We start from the raw sequence: 20,039 nt of genomic DNA on the forward strand, positions 1-20,039 counted from the left end.
GTGAATATCAACAGGGTGTCTGACTCCCAGGAGCCCTGGGAGTCTGCATCAGCCCTTTGTGACTGTGGTGATGAAAGGTAAGGCACCACTCCGTGACCTGCAAAGCACCACTAGAGGGCTGCAGAGACTAGCAGTGACGGGCACAGACGGCCATCACCTAGTGGTCCAATCTCCCTTTAGGTGGAGGAAATTGGAGCCTCGGAAAGATTAAGTGGCACTCCCAAGGCCACCCAGGTGGTGAGTGGCAGAACCACAATCCCATCACAAGTCCTCTGATTCAAAATCCATGTAATGTAACAGCCAGTACCTGGATTTTAGAGCCAAGAATCCCCTGCGCCTTGTTTTGGGTATTTGATCAAATTTCCTAACTTGTCTGAACCTCTGTGTCCTCATGTTTTGTGGGTGACAGTGCTTCTGCCATGCTACGGATCATATTATGTCAGTAAGTCAGCAGAGGCGAGAGGTGTGGCATTTAGTCAACACTGGCCAGGCCCTCCCCTTATGGCTGGGGCCCTGGTTCCTCTCTGAACTAGCTCAGCTTCATGGAGCAGCTTTTAGTAATGAATCCAAATGATTCCATCTGGTGACAATACTCTGCCGCATGTTGATGTGTATAAAGGGCACTGAGTATCACTTAAAAACAAACAAAACTGTAGGAGGTGTATTTATCTTTAACAAGGAGCTGGGGTAAATAAAGCAGCTTCCTTGCCAACGTCCTAGGATTTGGATCCCCAGGTCCCTTCATCCAACCCCAATCAGTGAATGTTTGTAGAGTACTTCTAATGGGCAAAGGAGTGTGCCGAGGAGACAGATACACACACACACACACACACAAATCCTGCCCGCAACAATAAATACCTGAACCATTATGCTTCAGGTATTGCCTTTGTCACATTATTTATCTTATTCCATTTATTTCCACAATAGTCCTGAGACCTGAGAGTCAGGCATCATTGGATTGATTTTAGAAACTGAGGTTCAGAGAAGTTAAGTAACTTGTCAGAGTTCTCGCAAACAAGTGGGAAGGCTGGAATTTAAGCTCAGCTCCTCCTCTGCTTTCACTGTGTCCCCCTTTTCTTTAAGGTGCTTACAAGGTAAAAATACAAGAACATGGGAAGTGCCATGAAAAGAAGGCTACTGGGAGTTCCGAAGGAAACTTCTGAGGGGATCAGAAAGGAATTCCAGGGAAAGTGACTGGCGGGGAGGGGGGAAAAGAAAGAAGGAATTCCTACGTCTATGTGCAGGAAATCTGATGTATTGAATCATGGTGAATTTTGTATATAAAAGAAAGAAAAAGACAAAGACACATACACATACACTCTAAGGCTGATTGAATTCTAGAAAAGAATACTTCCTGGAAGGAAGTAGGATCAAAAGCTGAAGTGAAAAATCTTAAGTTGGAATTGTAACACCAGTGCGCTTCACTACCAACTCATTGAGGAAATTAATTTCATGTTGGACTGTTCTATTAAAAAAACCCTGACGGAAGTGTCTCCACAAGGTAAACAATGGGAAAGACTCCAGGAACTTCCTAAAGCATTTAACACAGCCGAAGGCTGGCCTGACTTAATTGACCAGAGCAGATCGGAGGCCAGGGAATCCCAGCTCACTTCCGCCCCCGGCCCCTCTATCCCCCACCTGGCCAGCCGTCATGTAAAGATGCTAGCCCCGGTGGCCAAGTGCAGCAGCTGCAAGGCTCCCCCCACCCCGGGCTCCAGGGGTGCTGCCCACCGGCACGTTAGTCATTGTGGGCATCTTCTGAGCATGACCGTCCAGATGCTCTCGCAGAGCAGTTCCAGAAATAGCCAGGCACCTGAGTGCAACCCGACACAGGAAGCACCCTTCCATCCGGTATAAAGCACCCTCCTCCACAGGGGCAGGGAGAGGAAGTCAGAATGCGAATCATTCATTCATCCACCAGAACTGAGCCTCCAGCTATGAGCCAAATGTAGATCTCAACCTTGGCTGACACATTAGAATCACCTGGGAACTTTTAAAAATACCAGTGCCGGGGCTCCACCCGAAACCAATTAAGTAAGAATATCTGGGAGTGGAGCCCAGGCCTTGGTATTCTTTAAAAGCTCTCTGGATAATTCTTCTGTGGTTGCGAATCACTGTATGAGATATTATACATACAAAAGAAGAGAGAAAGAGAATCACCAACCAGACCTCACAGAGCTCACGGTGTCACAGAGCCCTACAGTTTACAATGTGCTATTTTTCCCCCCCAGCAGGTAACACTGATGGACCTTCACAACCAGCCTGGAAGAGTATTGTTTCTTACCCATTTTATAGATAAGACAGCTGAGGCTCAGAGGTAATATCTGGTTGCCCAATGTCACACAGCAGGAAAACAGCAGGGCAGGCATACGAACCAGGTTTTCTGATTCAGGACTCCTACTCCCTATCACTGAGCAACATACAGAGGACTTGAACTTGGGAAGGGGTCCAGGGCACATCATAAGTGCACCACGGCCGGGGTCAAGAGCTGAAAGAACAGGGGAGTCCTAGATGGACCTAGATGTCCACCAACCAGCTGATGTCCAGCAGTGTTCCTAAAACTATGCCTACGTTGATCAACTCTTTGTTTATGTAACTATTTTCATTAAGGATTCTTCTAGGCAACAGAGCCTTGTGGCCAGAATAGTAAGTAAGCACTTAAAAGATTACCTTGCCAGGTTCAACAATTGGCCTTGGGATATGTATGCTAACAACTCCTAAGAAGAATACAACTTATTGCACAAATTCTTGGGCTGTGAACAGTAGTTAGTACTAACAGGTTGGCTGACTTGCTGGCCATTAAGGAACAGTCAATAGGTGTTTGAGGGGCAGCCTGTGTTAATAGAAAGAGGAAGACAGGTGCAGCTTGTGGCTAAACAGTGGGCCAAATGCAAAGGCTTTGAAATACAATTCCCTCTCCTTGTGGCTGTTTAGCCTTATGAAACCTTTGCCTCTTTAGGCTACACACAGCTTCGCCTACCCGGCAGTGGGCTATGACATTCCCAAGGTGGGCTCGGAGATGTTGAGTCTAGTTTCCCAAGTGCCAGTCCTCTGGGGACCAGGAATTACTCTTCATAACAGATTTACCAGCCCTGTGCTTCTCTCTTTAGCAACTTTGGCCTGGACTCATCTCTCTCTGTTCTTCTAAGCACTCTTCTTTCTCATTCCTAGTGTCTGTCTCCTATAAAAATGCAACCCTCTCATTTTGCAAATGAGGAGACTGAGGTCCAAAGAGAGACTTAGCCAAAACCTAGTAGAGGGTGGGAGATCTAGGACCAGCCCAGCCTCCTGGTCCAACCCAGTTGCTCTGTAAGGACAGAACAACCAGGACTACAGAGCATTGCTGTAGATCCCATTCCAATGGCTAATTCTAGGAACACACAGTTACCAGACTCATTTTTAAAATATAGCTTTATACCAGACTCATTTTAGTGGCTCTCAGGCATGGGTCCAGCCTTTGGCAAAATCATGATATAAATAAAGCTAGTCTTATAAACTCTCACCTCTTTCATGTCAAGAAGGAATTAAATACACTGAGATATGTGACTAAAATGCATTGTTAATACCTCAGTATATGCAAAACATGAATCCATATTTTAAAAAAGTACCCATGAGGACATGAATCCAAAAAGAAGGTCTCTGCCAATAGCACTTTTGGTCTGTGATAGCTGAAGTTAGCTGACCTCAACTTCTTCAATAACAGTAGTAATAATGCTAAGCAATATCATCACCATCATCAGTGACCTACCATTTACTGAGTATCCAGTACATTCCAGGGCTTCCCTGATGGCTCAGATGGTAAAGAATCCGCCTGCAAGGCAGGAGACATGGATTTGATCCTGGGTCGGGAAGATCCCCTGGAGAAGGGAATGGCAACCACTCCAGTATTCTTTCCTGGAGAATCCCATGGACGGAGGAGCCTGATGGGCTCCAGTCCATAGGGTCTCAAAGAGTCAGACACAACTGAGCAGCTAAGCACACATACACATGCAGCACATTCCAGGTGGCGTGAAGCATATGTATCATTCAATGCACATGGGAAGCAGGTCTTATTTTCTCCATAAGTAGATAAGAAAACTCAAACCCAAGGTGGGTAATAACCACACAAGTTCATAAAGTACCTGAGCCAAGACACCGCCATTATACCATACACATAAACCTCCTGGACTGAGACCTTATGTAAACCAATATCCAGAAATTGTGGTCTCAGCAGGGATTGCATAGTTCCAAGGATGCACAGGAGAGAGACGCACCTGCCCGCAAGGGGTGAGCATCTCACAATTTCCTTCAAACTGCCCCCGACCCCCATCCCACTCCACTCGCGCTGGACCATTCATCTCCTCGTTAGTCATAGACCCTGGAGGCTGTGAGGGAAACAGGCAGTTTGAGCGCAGCCTGGCCCAACCCTGGAATGGAGCCTGCTGCTTGTGACATTCATCAACTGGTTAATTTCAGAAAGGCATCCATTTGCACCAGCTGCTTAAAAAGCTCGGCCCTCAGGAGACGCTCAGCCAATCACAAGGTAAAGGCAGGGAGTTTTTTCTGGTAACCATATTCAACTGGGTGTCTGCCTGCTGCTTGTTTGGTTGTATAAATTCAGCAAAGCTCAGGAGAGTAGGGAGTAGAGTTAAAATGAATGATCTTATTTCTTTTAAATTATTAGTCTTATATTTATGGCTCACATTTGTCCTTAATGTATTTGTGCCCTATTAACCTATTATGATGGTGATGGCCATGATGAAAATTACTGCAGTTGCTCTCTACGTGGTGAGAGATGCTCAGCTCTTTCTGACAGGCTCTCTCCACGTAGCTGCATCTCGTCTGAATCATAGGAAGGGGAGAGGGAAAGTCACCACGAGTCCAAGAACTGCGCTCAAACTCTGTCAGTACAGGTTCAAGCCTCAAGTAAGAAATTCCTTTTAGAAATGACTGATAAACCAGAATGCAAACACATTCACATAGAAGAGGAGAGATCCTTCTCCGATCCCTAGAATTCACTGTCGAGTCCCATAAGGGAACAAACACTTTGTGACCACAGATTTAGAATCAAGGGCATGGGACTTCCCTGGTGGTTCAGTGGTTAAGAATTCAACTGCCAGTGCAGGGGACACAGGTTCGATCCCTGGGCCAGGAAGATTCCATATGCCTTGGGGCAACTAAACCCAAGAGCACCAGCTACTGAAGCCCACACGCCCTACAGCCAGTGCTCCACCACAAGAGAAGCCACCCCAATGAGAAGCCCACGCACCACAACCAAAAAGTAGTCCCTGCTCTCTGCAACTAGAGAAAGTTCATGCACAGCAACCAAAAGCCAGCACAGCCAAAAATAAGTAATAGAATTTAAAAATAAATAAAATTAGAATAAAGGGCATGGAATGGTCTCAAGAAACCATTCTACCTGCCTGGGGTGGGTGTGGGGACCGTGGCAGGCCAGCCTCCCTTCTACAGCTAATACTTATCAAGGCCTCTCAATATGCCAGGCACTGGACAGAAATGATCTCAGTCTTTGCAGGAGTCCTAGGAGAAGGCTACCAGTTATCACCTCATTTTTGGTGGTAAAACAGAAGATTAGAGATCTAGGTTAGTGAACTCATCTACACCCAGGTGTGTCCAACTACAAAGCTGACTGCTCTCAACCACCTGCTCTGTCCTGTTTCTCTAGGATTAGGGCTACTTAAAAGGCTGACATTATCTGTCCCTTCTTCCCTTGATAGCATTGGAGACTTCTGATTGATTTTTGCTTCCATTTTCCTTTTTATGGTCTCTGTGTAAGCCACCTATCTGGATGCATTTAACAGTTTATATCTTTGTTTTAAACTCTACGGTGACTTAGAAAATGAATTAAAAGTCAAGCCAGAAAAATGTATATTATATATTAGAAAGAAGTTGGTGAACCATAGTAGAAAGTTGGGGAGGAAATAATACAAACATGTAGATATTGTGTTCTTTTATTCAACAACAGATCTGTGCTGAACACCTACTGCATGCTTGTGCATGTGTGTGCACGTGCACTGAGTAATGTCCAACTCTTGTGACCCCATGGACTGTAGCACACCAGGCTCCTCTGTCCATGCGATTTCTCAGGCAAGAATACTGGAGTGGGTTGCCATTTCCTACTCCAGAGAATCTTCCTGATCCAGGGCTTGAAAGTGAAAGTGAAAATCACTCAGTCATGTCCGACTCTTTGTGACTCCATGGACTATACAGTGCATGGAATTCTCTCTGCCAGAATACTGGAGTGGATAGCTTTTCCTTTCTGCAGGGGATCTTCACAACCCAGGAAGATCCAGGACTTAGAGCTGGCAATAAAAAGATGAACAGGTCTAGGCTATGCCCTCAAGCTTCCAACAGTGTCTTAGGAATGGGAGTGGGAAATGGTAACGATCCAAAGTTCAGGGTATCTGGAAGCCAAGGAAAATGCATGACCTGACCATGCCAAAGTCTCTGGGTAGAGAAGAGGGCTGATAAGCCTTCATAGTGCTTTCCAAATTATACAAATAACTTCTATTAATTCACTAGTAGCATCATAAGATCAACTGAAGTTCATTTTTTCAGTTCCTGTTCAAAAACATCTTAATATGACAAATATTTAGAAATACTGACTTATAAAGAAATATGAAGTAGAATTAAAAATAACAATAATAAACCAACATTTATTAATTCAGGCACCAGTCTAAGCTCTTTACATATAGTAACTCCTTTAGTTCTCACTAGAACAGTAAGAGATAAGTAGTAATACTATTTCCATTTTACAGACTAAAAAATTGAGTCATAGAATGATACAGACGGCCAAGTAACACTTATTGTCTCCAATGTACCTGATACTAAGGTTAAAGCAAGGAGTAGAGAGAAATGAAAAAGTTTTAATTAGAATAAAACTTGGGTCTTTATGGGTAAGTGAACGAGTCAATAGATACTTTCTGAGGGCCTTTCAATGTCACACCCTGAAAATCCTTCTTCACTTTGTTTCGTATGTTGTAAAGTAAGGAAAAGCAAGAGATGAGAAAAGGAGGAAAGTAGACTAAGGCCACCAGGGCTTTTTGGAAGATGCCACTGGAAGTCCAGCAGTTAATACCAAAGAACCTGCACTCAGGAGGTAAACATGAAACATCTGAGGAACAATGTAAGTATATGAAGGAAGGAAGTTGTAGAGGAAAAATAAAAAGCTCATTCAGAGATGGAAAAATATTGACCAGAAAAGAAAGTAAAAGCAAGTTCATGAATGGCCAGTGGGAGTGACGGGGAGGAAGTGTGACAACAGACACCCATACACAGACCTCATGGTAGGCTCATCAGGAGTGCCAAATCTAACATTAGACTACCTCAAGTTCAAACAGTGGCCGGCTCTGCCACTCTGAAGTGTGACTTTGGGCCAGTACCCCAACCTCTCTGTGCCTGGTTTCTCTTGGCTATTATTTGTGGATAATATTAGTACCTTCCTTATAGAGCTGCTGAAAGATAAAATGAGATAGTACACACACATGAGCCCTGGCACATGGTCCGGTGCTCTATGAATTTAGCCATTGTTATTAATCCTAAACTGGTGTGAACAAAACAAGACAAGTAGCATTCCAGCCTTTTCATTACATACAGCCTGATTATTCCTCGACAGAAGTTGTGGCAGGGACAAGAGGATGATGTAAAATAGCCAGTTAGTAAGATCCTTGACAAACATCAAAGGAACTGAGACAAGCCATCAAGGAGAAAAAAGGTCACATGAGTGAAAAAAGCATGAGGCATAAGGAGGGTCCTTAAAACGGGCCAGCAAATGTACCTCTCCAGCTCTTCTGAGGATGGATCTGGAGAAAACGAGCTTGCTTCATATAGGAGGGAAGAATCTCCTGATGAGGGATGAGGTATTGAGTTCTAAGGGAGAAGGAGTGGTTCCTGTTTCCTACTTTTCAGAGCTTTAAATTGTAAAGAGATAGATACTTCTTATCCTGCTGAAGTGCAGGCTCAACCAAGGCCCAGGGGTAACTAGAAGAAAATGCAATCCAAGTCTCAGGCCTAACAACCTAGCATATGACCCATTCTCCTGGGGTGTGTGAATGTGTTAGTCACTCAGTCATGTCCAACCCTTTGCGACACCATGAACTGTAGCCTGCCAGGCTCCTCTGTCCATGGAATTCTCCAGACAAGAATACTGGAGTGGGTTGCCATTCCATTCTCCAGGGGATCTTCCTGACCCAGGGATCGAACCCATTTCTCCTGCATTGGAAGCAGATTCTATACCTTCTGAGCCACCAGGGAAGTCCATTCTCCTGGTCATTTGGTTCTATTTTTTCACCTTCAACCACTAACGAGCTGAGCACCTACTGTTTGCTACACCCACTGGAAGGTCCCACACTTCATTAATATTCTAGGCCTCTCCTCCCTGCCACGCCTTTCTGAAGCACCACAATTGTGCACGTGTGCGTGCAGTTCCCATTCAACCTCAGTACTCTGGCATTCTCCAGGAGCCTCTTTCTGACGCACACACTCAAGTCAGGCATAACAACGAGTGTCACTGGTGCGTGCGCCTGAGGACAGGTTGGAGGAGACACTTGACGCTGGTTCAGACACTGAGCGCCTCCTCAGGCTCCAGGTCTTCACACACGCACCTAGCAACCAGGGCCCCAGAAATCATAAGCGCGATGCACTGACTTCTCTTGATTTCTAGGGTGCTGAGTAATGGAAATAAACGAAAGAGAAAAACCATATAAATAGACCACTCTAACAAGTGATCACCTTCACACATAGAAACCACAATAGCAAAGCAGAACAACAGGGAAACACAGCACGCTAATGAGACCGGAGGCTGTTTTAGTTTCTGGGCTCTGCTCTCTCGTGTTTTGAAACTCAGTTGCAGGAATGTCCCGGGGGAGAAAATCCCACCAGGACGGACTATTATCAAGCTGTCGTGGAGGAGGTGGGGAAAGATTGCCAAAGAGAATCTGATTCGCAAACTGCTCTCAGAGGGAGCCAATGCTGGGTCTGATCAGAGCTTTTTCTCTTAATGCTGCCTGCTTTTTTAAGAAATAAATGCCCAGGGTTACATTGCATCCTTGCAAACTCCCAGTCAAGGCTAGCGGTAGGGCTGCGTTAGAGGAGTGAAACTTGACCCCACCACCTGCTAGCAAGCTGGAAAGCTGGCTGGAAAGCTGGCTGGAGGGCTGGAGGGAAGGAAGGCCACCTTCAAGAATCTTTGTGGAGGGCTTTGCTTCCTCCTCTTCCTCCTCTTCCCATCCTCCCACGGAATGGCTTATTTCTCTGGTAGAATTCTGATACTCAGAGCCAAGGTTCTCCATGCATAAAGCAGGGATGATAACATTTGTTCTCCACTTTTCCAGGGTCTTACAAAGCTTCCTATTCTAATATTTATAAAGCATTTGAACTTCTTCAGCAAAAGGTGACCATCTGTAATCACCTTGAACTGTCGTTGGCAAATGATATTTATTGAGCATTGACTTTGGGTCAGACCATGTGCTGGATATTATGTATGTATTATCTCATTCAGGCCTCACAACAGGCTGTCAAAGAAGGTGTTGCTAACCCTGGCTTTCTGGCAAAGAAAAGGAAGCCCAGAAAAATTAAATAAACTTGTCTAAATGTATACAGATAAAAAGAGGTAAGTTTGAGTCTGAAGTTTCCCCAATATGTGGCTCAGCCTTTCCTGTATGCTGTGGACTGTGTCTCCCTGGATTTTCTGTTCATTTACCCAGTGACTACCCACTATGTGCTGGGTGTTCTTCATTCCTTTTTTTAAGATATAATATCTCTATGTCTGTTTTTCTGTGTCTTTTTTGTCTCTTAGTTTCCCTCTGTTATTCCTCTGCCATACTCCCCCCAGCCAAGTGGAGAACAGCACTCTCATCCTACAGCCTAATCATGGACCAGTAGTTCTGAACCCTGCCATTCTGCAGCCCCATTCTTATCACACAATTCCAGGAAACCTCAGTACCTGTCCCCTGATGACTGACAGGGGGCCAGTTCAACTACGTGAAACTGGCAGTTTGGAACTCTACCTCTGCTAGGTGACCCTTCCTTGGCAAGGTCTGAAGAAGTCCATCCATTCATGAAATACTATAGTACATTTGACAGTAAATCACGTATTGCTTTGTGACAGCTCTTCTACTGTTGCCTTTAACAACTGGTTTAGCACTTACATCTTTTACATATTTCTATCTTGTTCCTGGAAACAGGAACCATGTCTTATGTCTGTTTCATCAACAGTTCCCACCTGCTTAACACATGATTTGTTGTTGTTTAGTCACGAAGTCGTGTCCAACTGTTTGTGATCCCATGGACTATAGCCCGCCAGGCTTCTCTGTCCACAGGATTTCCCTGGCAAGAATACTGAAGTGGGTTGTCATTTCCCTTTCCAGGGGATCTTCCCCACCCAGGGACTGAATCTGTGTCTCCTGCATTGGCAGGCAGATTCTTTACCATTGAGTCACCAGGGAAGCCAATCCAACTCTTAGGCATTCAATAAATGTTTGTTGATTTTATATCCCCTTCTTCGGAATGGGTCTGCCTAATTAGCCCTCTTGACACATTCTGTCCCTTGCTGGATACTTCCCATCACTCTCTCTCCCATCCTTTCTTGCTTTTTCATTCCTTCCCTTCCTCAGTTAACTCAGTGTAAGTCATGGAGTCATGTTTATCTACTAAATCACCTTCTTTGAGTCATACAAGTGGAAAGAAAACCAAATTTGGAGTCTTATGATATAAGCTTTGGTCACTACATGACAACAGAATTTGCTGGCTGCATCACCTTGGCTAAGCCACCAGACCCTTCTGAGTATCATTTTCCACCCAATCATTGTTCTCCAGGACTTTCCCCTCCCATACCATGCCACAGAAACATATTGCAAAGGTCATCAATGTCTTACCTACAGTTAAATTCAGTAGACCTTTTTCAGCCTTTTAATTTTGACCTCTTATCACATTTGTCCTTATTGACCAGTTTTTCTTAAACACTGTCCCTTCAACTTTTATGATATTGTTTCATCTGATACTTTTCTGACTTCTATAGCTGCTGCTTCCTCTTATTGCTATCATTTTTGTTTCTCATTAAAATAATTAAAATAATTGCTAGCATTAGTTGATGCTTACTATGTGCCAAGATTATGCTAAACTTCCTAGATGCTATTCAATAAGATAGGTACTATTATTAGTACCTATAAGAGACATAAGAGAAATAAGTTTGACCCCTGGGTCAGGAAGATGCCCTGGAGGAGGGCATGGCAACCCACTCCAGTATTCTTGCCTGGAGAATCCCACGGACAGAGGAACCTGGTGAGCTACAGCCCATAGGGTCCACAAACAGTTGAACACGACTGAAGAGACTTAGTACGCATGCACACAAAGAGGAAAAGACCAAGGTTTAGAGCAGTAACATAACTTGCCCAGGGACATGTGGCCAGAGTTGTCTGTTTCCAAACCATATTCTCTCAACAGACACAACATGCTTCACTCTCCTTTATAGGCTGTCTTCCTCTACGCTTCCCTTGACTTTTAGAATGCCATGGAGCTCTATCCTGGGCCTGCTTCTCCTCGGTCATCTCTCCCTGGATAATTTCACCCACTTTTTTGTCTTTAATAACCATCCATGTAGAAATATTACTATCCTCTGTCCTCAGTCCATGCTCCTCTCCTGAGCTCCAGGTCTTTTTCTCCAACTGCCCAAGGCACAGGAGCATATGATGTCTCACACAGGACTTGTTATCTTTCCCTCAAAACCTGGTCTTCCTCCCAGACTTCCTATCTCAGTAAAATCACACCATTATCCAACATTTGCCCAAGGCAGAAAACTCAGTGTCATCCTTTTCACCTCTCATTTACCCTCCCTAACATGGCTTCAAAGGCCCTTTAAGACTTGGTTCCTGCCTCTCTTTCCAGCTCCATTTCTTCTCATTCATTCCCTGACAGTCTTCACCTAACTGTGATCACTCTTTGCAGTTCCTAGAATGAGCCAACTCACTTCCCTTTTCTGTCTTTCCTGTCTCCAGTTTTTTTTTCAATTTTACCTATAACTGTAATATTTTTCATCCCTTGCCTCTCTCCTAGCTCAGCCTTGCTTACCTACCAGTCAGTTCTCATCTTAAATGTCACGTCTTTTGAGAATACTTCCCTAGAACAGATTAAACCTTCCTGCTGACACTCTTATTTTCCTCAAACATAATCTATCGCACTTCATTGCAATTTTACTTTTCAATTGTTGATGTAGTCTTGTCTGTTGTAGTATCTTGAATATCTAGCATAGCACCTTGTTTATAAAAGGCTCTCAGAGTATATTGAATGAATGAACTGCAAAATAGAGTTAATTATAACTACTTCTCAGTTATATTGGGTAATTGTGGAAATTGCATGAGATAGTATTTGTTATTACACTTTGTAAGCTGTGAAATTGTAGAACAAACCCCCACAACAATAAAAAAAAATTATGCATGGTTGATCTCCCATACTTTTCTAGATTTTTCATCATCTTTCTGGACCCACTATCTCGACAGTTGAGAGATCATGATGCATCAAACTCACGTCAGCTGAGACTTGCCCTGTGCTTTCTCACTTGGGGGCTCCTTTCTGATCTAGAAACTGCTCAGGTTGTCTTCCATAGCATCTCTGTCAGTGCCGTCCCCAGCTTGGCTCAATCAGCAGCTATCCCAAAGCTTTGTACTCACCCCTGCAATATCTACAGCTTCATGCTGGTTCAGTCCAATTTGGTTATTTTGGCTGATTCTCCCCACCCTTAGGACTCTTAGAAATTGCCTTTGCACTAAGGATTAGCATCTCTGTTCCTGACCAGGCTAACAAGCCCTTTCACTCACTCCAGAAACTGCAGGAGAGGGTTATAACCCAAGGTTATCCTGGCCATTGGAGAAGTTAATCTGGAGAGGAATAGAATGCTGAAAGAGTTTTTAAAGCAAAATCTCAATCCAGAGGTTACAGGGGAGAGAGATTAGAGATGATATGAGAAAAGAAAGAAAGAGAGAAACAAGGAGTACGTGTGAGGGTAGAAGAGTTGTTGGGTAAACAGGGTAGTGAATCCATCCTCCCAGGTCATACTCTGTTCCCTTGAGAACGGTACATCTCACTGAAGCAAGGTTGTGTCTCTGGCTAGCTCTGAACAGAGGTGGAGGTCCCAGTCTCATCTGGTGCTACCCAACATAGGACGTATTGATACATTTGATCTCTTGTGATTTAATTTGGAAACAGAGTTAGGTATTCAGAACCATTCCTGAGCTTAGAGGCCAAAAATCAGAGATAATATCAAGTGATCTTTTTAAAAAAAATCACCACCAGGGTTATGCTGTGGGAAAGTCAACCACTGTATCAGTTGGCAGTGTCAAATTATAAAAACAATCATGGCAGCAAAAACCTTATAACCTCATTCACATAAGAGGTTATAGAAGTAAGTGCCTTCTTCTCCACTTCGACACCCGCCTCCTTAGATTAACACCCTTTGTGATTTCTTGAAAACTATGCTGTATGTTCACTAACCTGATTTTACCTGTATAAACGTGTGAGGGGAGAGCAGTTAATGTGATCTCCCTGGAACATCCAGACCAGGAATGGACAAACTTTTACTACCATAGATGATAGTTTATCTGGAAACCTAAACACTGGAAATCTCTCAACACTGTACATATGCTAAGTGTCTTAAGTGTTATATTCATTTGAAATGAACATATCTAAACTCCACACACAGAACTGCTTGGATGCTCCAGGTGAGCACTTCTCTCCTATATCCACATGAATGCAGGCACCTTTCTTCAGTCCTGTGTCTTTCTCTTCTCCCCTCTCCCCCTCCCCAGCTTCCCTGTGTAGAGCCTCTTCCTGCCTCCACCCTGGGCCCAGAAGCAGCATTGCTTGTAGAACAGAGTGCTAAGCTTACCTGCACCTTTCTCTGTTTTCACCCTGCAATTTGGGGAAGTGACAGAACTGTCATAATGTGTATGTTTAAGTCTCTGAGTTTTAAATTCAACAGAGGGGGAAAAAAGATGAAGATGAGAAGGGTAATAGACACATTTTATAATTTTTCAAGATATTAGTCCCATGACCTCATTTTTTTCACCCCCACCTCCAAAAATTCCTGCATAACAACTAGATAGAATGATAAGCAGTGACACTTTGGAAGGCAGCCAGTCTAACAGTATTAGAGAGACAATATAATTTTAGAACTGGAGGGGGCCTCAGACCTGATTTAATCCAATGCTCTCATGTTAAGATAAGGACAGTGAGGTGCAGGGAGGTGTTGTGACTTGCTCAAGGTCACATAGGGAGTTTGGTCTATTACCAGCCCTGTGGACAGTCAAGGCCAGGCTATCTAGACTTGGGTGGGACTCAAGTAGCAACAGCAGGGTCTGTGCAGAGGATTGGAGGCAATGATGAAGTGAGGGGCAGGGGCTGGAAGAAAAGAAGCCAGGAGAGGTTGCAGAGGAAGAGGCTGTAGCCACACAATTTCAATCCGAATGGTCAAGCCTGAGACATCTGGGCGTGAGAGGTACCAGATGGGCCTGGGATGGGCAGCAATCAGGCACTGGGAAATTCACTGGGAGTCAAGGCAACCGGAAGAAGCTGAGTCAAAGAGACTGATTTGCAAACAGCACAGGACTCTGCATACAGAAGCTGCAGCTGCAACTCAAGGACAGCATTTAGATTTACAGAGTGTGGACAGGACTTTTGGTCAGCATCAGTCACCTCAGCCAGGCCTTTGAATCACAGCCAAATCTAGATGAGTTGTATTATTGACCATACTAATGGGAGGATGCATGGTGGCTGTGACTGCCTGCACGGCAATCAACCTTTAAGATGGCTAGAAATTTTGATCTGGCCAGCCCTTGGCCTGGAGTATAGTGTCCCAGAGACACAGTGATCACCATGAACAGAAGCTGCTTCAACAAAGACAAAGGCCATGATGCACAGCTCTGTGATGGAGGAGTCCACTTTGTCATGGGTCAGAGCCCAGGTTAAACACCGACCTTAGTTGGAGAGGGGGAGGGAGGGATGAGGAGAGTGATGACCTGGAGAATGAAGAGAACTGAACGGACTGTTTTCATCTCATGGATGCAGAAGCTATCAGTGGGGCAGGAGCAAGACATTGGTGGTACGGATACTAAGGTGGTAAACCCTAAATCCTTTTACTGACGGTATATTCAGAAGATTTTGTCACAGATCCTGAGAAAGTCACTTAACTTTGCTATGCATCAGGCTAAATCAACACAATGCAGAAACATCTGGATGAAAATGAAATGCCTCTGTCAGTAGTCTGGGTGTTTTGTCGACCTGACATCAAACAGCTGGATCCTTATAAACATTTGGATGACGCAATGAATTTTTCATTTTTCATTCAGATCACAAAATCATAGACTCTCTGGCTTGGCAGGAACTTAAAGGTCATCTAATCCCTGATATTTGGCATAGCCTCAAATGACCTGTTTTGTGTTATTGTGCACATTAAATGCTTAAGATATGGGGATGTGTTATGTCTAATTATACATATTGTATCTTATTTAGACACATGTTTATTTTAACATTTTGTTCTCCTTGGCTGTTTAATTGAATTGTAAATGAATTGTTTATAGGATAGACTAAATTATTATACGTATGAAAATACAATGAAATTCTGTAATTAGCCCAGACTTAAGTTTGGCGGGGGGGGGGGAAGCTGCAGGTGCATAAATGTGGGTGAACCTTGGTACTTGATCAGCACAGAGCCAGGAGACTGCCTGGGTTACCTTCGCCCCTAAAGCTCCTTGCTTAGTTTCAGAAGGAGAGCACTTCCCAGAGAAGTCTGCTTCACCTCTGCTTCACTTCCTTACTTATGCCTGCCACTTTAGGAGCTCCAACCAGGTGTCTGTTCCTAGACTGAGACTGAAAGGAAAGTAAGGGCAGAGGACTGTGAAATTCATTAACTCCAGAGATCTGTTTCAGCATCTGAATCTTTCTCATCCAGATGGCGAAGGCTTCATCCCACCCCAGCCCCCACTCCATATTCAGAGAATTCCTTTAAAAACATCCCCCCCAAAAATAAATAAATAAATAAAAACATTCCCCCAAATACAGCTTCGCAGAAGAGACAATCTAAGGAAGCTTCCTCTCCCACAGTTTCAGCTTCTGGTCTAATGTATGCATTTAATGTCCCTGACAGTCTGCATGGAACTTTTCTTTTTTTCTTTTTTTTACAAGTGGCTCTTGGAGCCATTGTCTCATTTATACAGCTAGGCTCCATAGAAATAGGTATGGCCAAATTAACACACAGGAGAAAATGGAAAGCATTTTCCAAAACTAAAAATGTGTGCACTGACTTAAAATGATAGTCTGGGGAGAAGAACTAAGTTAGAATGTCCAGGAAAAGGAAGAAAGGGTGAAATGAGATGGTGAGTCAATGAGGCAGGGAGATCTAGGAAGACTGTTCTGGATGGCAGGAGATGTAGATAAGGAGGTTCTTATATTTGCAGTGATGAAAGCTTATAATAGGATGGAGGGGAGTCAGTAGTAAATCAATCAGTCAGCCAGCCAGCAGCCTTTGCTAGGTACCCACTGTGCACAGAGCATTCTCGGTACTAATAACTGCAGGGAGTTAGCCAGACTGTAAAAGACCTTCTAAGATGAGCTTGAAAACTAGTGGAAGAGATCACTGCAGAAAAACAACAGCTCTGTGAATGTAAGCAAGAGCGGAGAACATATTGAATAATGAAGATAGCTATAACTCAAGCAGGCATTAATACAACCACATGCACAAAAAATAACTCAAGCAATCTAGATAGTGTAGATTTTATATATATGTATGTCAGAGTTAATGTCTATTGAGTGTTTGCTATGTGGCAGATAGAGTATTAACCATTTTATACACATTAGATCTTGAATCTGCCTGCAAAGCAGGAGACCCAGGTTTGATTCCTGGGTTGGGAAGATACCCTGGAGAAGGAAATGGCAACCCACTCCAGTGTTCTCGCATGAAGAATCTCATGGACAGAGGAGCCTGGCAGGCTACAGTCTGTGGGGTCACAAATGACTTAGTGACTAAACCACCATCAGGAGAAATATGAACGAGCCTGTGAAATCTAAACATCAAGTAATATGTCCATTCATTTGGCGTGAAATGAAGTAAATGAAAGGTATGGACCTGAGGTATAAAAACTTCACCATTCAAGGATTTGACATAACTAGTCATGACTATTCATGAGCAGCCCTTAAAGTGGAGGACATGGATTGATTTGTAATTTACTCAGACACCAGAATGACTTATGCTGGGCAATGATTCTTTTAGCTTTTGAGAGAAAATTGTTTACTGCCCACTGTCTACATCTCAGTATAACTTGGTTGTTCTAACATGTTTCATTGAGTTTGTCATCATTCTTTTGGAACAATGCTTAACTGCATTTTATGGGGGATAGTATCAACTATTATTTTAACTGAGAGCTTGAAGACTTGCAAGGATCTTAAGAAGTATACTTCACAAAGGCAAAACAGTTTCTGATTTTGAAGAGATGAGGAAATACCCCACTGATATAGGTAAATTCTCCAATGTCTTTTCATAATATTATCTAGTTTTAGGTTAGGATAGTGGTGGAGACAGAAGGGCATGTATCTACAGTTATTTTAGAGATGCTGCTTCAACAGCCCTGCCCTTCTTCAGTCTCCTGGGGAGTAACATCACAGGATTATTCAGAGTTTGGAATGGAGAATTATAAAATGTATCTTGAATGGGTCAATTTTTCTTTCAAAGGACAACTAGCTTCATCCTCCCATTCCCGGCTGTGCTGAGGGAAGCAGCCCTGGCTGGGCCTTGAATGAGGGTGGCCATGTTCCCTAACACTAGAACCTTCTCTCTGCCCTTGGATCAAATGCATAGTTGACTCCTGATATAAAGGCAGGCGATCTGAATTTTGTCAAGTAACCCCAATAGTACACAAAGTTTTGCAGCAACAAGAGTGATGATCCAATAGGGCAATAAAGTTCTTTCAGGAATTTGGACTGAGAAACTCACAAAAAATATCTGTACTATGAGATGCAGCAGATGAACACGGAATGAACACAGAAGAACGGCTGGAGAGAACAGACTGGTCATGCTTGTGATGAACAGTACTGAGATGAAGGACCACCTCTGAGGTTAGTCCTCCCACTACCCATATGGCATTTCACTTACTGTGAGGCCGCTGTTCCAGATGGTATGACATGTCTCTCTTTGTATTGCCACAGGTATGCCTCAGTAATCTCACACTGACTGAGGTAAGCTAAGGGAGTACTGGTTCCTGGGGTGGGGGGCGGAATTCCAAGACTGTCAGAGGTGGTTAGGGATCATCTAGTCAGTGCTACTCAAAGTGTGGTCCAAGGACCAGTGGAATCCACCACCATTCCAGTGTGTGGGAACTAGGAATGGAAACTGAGTAAGCATTTGAGAATTTTAACAGGAATTTGACCTTGCCCCAACATCCAATTTTATGTCTGTTGAATCTAATAATAAAAAATTTGAGCTTGCATTTTGTAAATTTGTGGGGATTTTTTTTTCCAGTTCATTTTTCTAGTAATTTATTTTTATTATTTTACAAAATTATGAGGAACAGTTGACCTTTGAACAACATGAGTTCGAATTGTATAGATCCACTTTCAGGCTGATTTTTTTTTTCAGTAAATATGACCACAGTTCTACATGATCTGGTTAGTTGAATCTCAGATGCAGAACCACAGATATTAAGTTATACCTGAATTTCAACTGCAGTGAGTTGGCACCTTTAACCTGAACATTGTTCAAGGGTCAGTTGTACATGAAGGATTGGAAATTGTGGAAAAAAAAAAAATTCAAAATGAGTCTTTCTCAAGAGACAGTTTGAGGACCACTGATCTAATCCCCGGCTTTCAAACCATGAATCCTTGATCCATGAGTGGGTTCAGTTCAGTTCAGTTCAGCTGCTCAGTTGTGTCTGACTCTTTACGACCCCATGAATCGCCGCACGCCAGGCCTCCCTGTCCATCACCAACTCCCGGAGTCCACCCAAACTCATGTCCATTGAGTTGGTGATGCCATCCAACCATCTCATCCTCTGTCGTGCCCTTCTCCTCCTGCCCTCAATCTTTCCCAGCATCAGGGTCTTTTCAAATGAGTCAGTTCTTCGCATCAGGTGGCCAAAGTATTGGAGTTTCAGCTTCAACATCAGCCCTTCCAATGAACATCCAGGACTGATCTCCTTTAGGATGGACTGGTTGGATCTCCTTGCAGTCCAAGGGACTCTCAAGAGTCTTCTCCAACACCCATTGATCGGTCATGAAATTAATATGTGTAGGTACCAGCATTAAGATGAGAATAGAAAGTATCAGGGTGCATTGCATGTGATAAGGCTAAGTACTGTTTCATAAAACTTTTATTTTTAAAAGTGTATGTAAACACACAGGTGCATGTATTTGTATATATGCCAACAAGGAAAGGAACCCAGGAATCCCATGTTTGTTTGTCAGATATCTCTGCTTTCCTTGTAGGTGTAGGAAAAAATTTTCTCATCACTGGAAAACTATGTGTTATCTATAGCATACCATTTTGCGTTATCTGATTTTGATTCGATGGGAGCTGTACATTATACAACTCTGTACATTAGAGATAACTGATATCATTGCAAAAACACTTCTTGTCTATAGACATGCGAATTTCCATCCCTTCTGGTAGAGGCTCGATTGACTCTCATGTCCCTTAAGAAAGAAGCCAGTTTTTCAGCTTTTTGCACATTCATATCAACATTCCTAATCTAGAAATGGGTCTGTTTTCTTTTGAATTCTTGTTTGAATCAGTTGTGGCATCTACCTTGTTCCCTCACTGACTGAATTAAAACCTCTAATGAGTGTTCATTCTAAATCTGTGAGAGTCATGATTTTACCTTTTCTTGAGAACAATCTTTTCACAGAGGTCACAGTAGACCTTTGTTACACCATCAGGTTGTGGTGTTTGTTCAAACTTAGACCATTTCTAATGAAATGGGATCCCTTAACAGGAGGTAATGCCTGGGTCCCCAGCAAGACTGACAGGCTTGCTCCTGAGTTAAGTTTCTACTACTGTCCTGATA

The 20,039-nt window shown here is 43.4% G+C and overlaps 1 protein-coding gene across 1 annotated transcript in view; it reads left to right on the forward strand.

Moving 5' to 3' along the window:
* The window catches only part of LOC122426785 (olfactory receptor 1052-like), a 54,566-nt gene extending 52,709 nt beyond the window's left edge, over positions 1 to 1,857 (forward strand). Inside the window, exons 2-3 of the mRNA XM_043445942.1 lie at positions 181 to 237; positions 1,579 to 1,857. Of these exons, the coding sequence (XP_043301877.1) occupies positions 181 to 237; positions 1,579 to 1,857 (336 nt within the window). The remainder of the gene's footprint in view (positions 1 to 180; positions 238 to 1,578) is intronic.
* Positions 1,858 to 20,039: the final 18,182 nt, after the last annotated feature.

This window comes from Cervus canadensis, chromosome 2 (genome assembly GCF_019320065.1).
Source record: "Cervus canadensis isolate Bull #8, Minnesota chromosome 2, ASM1932006v1, whole genome shotgun sequence".
In the NCBI taxonomy this organism is placed as follows: Eukaryota; Metazoa; Chordata; class Mammalia; order Artiodactyla; family Cervidae; genus Cervus; species Cervus canadensis.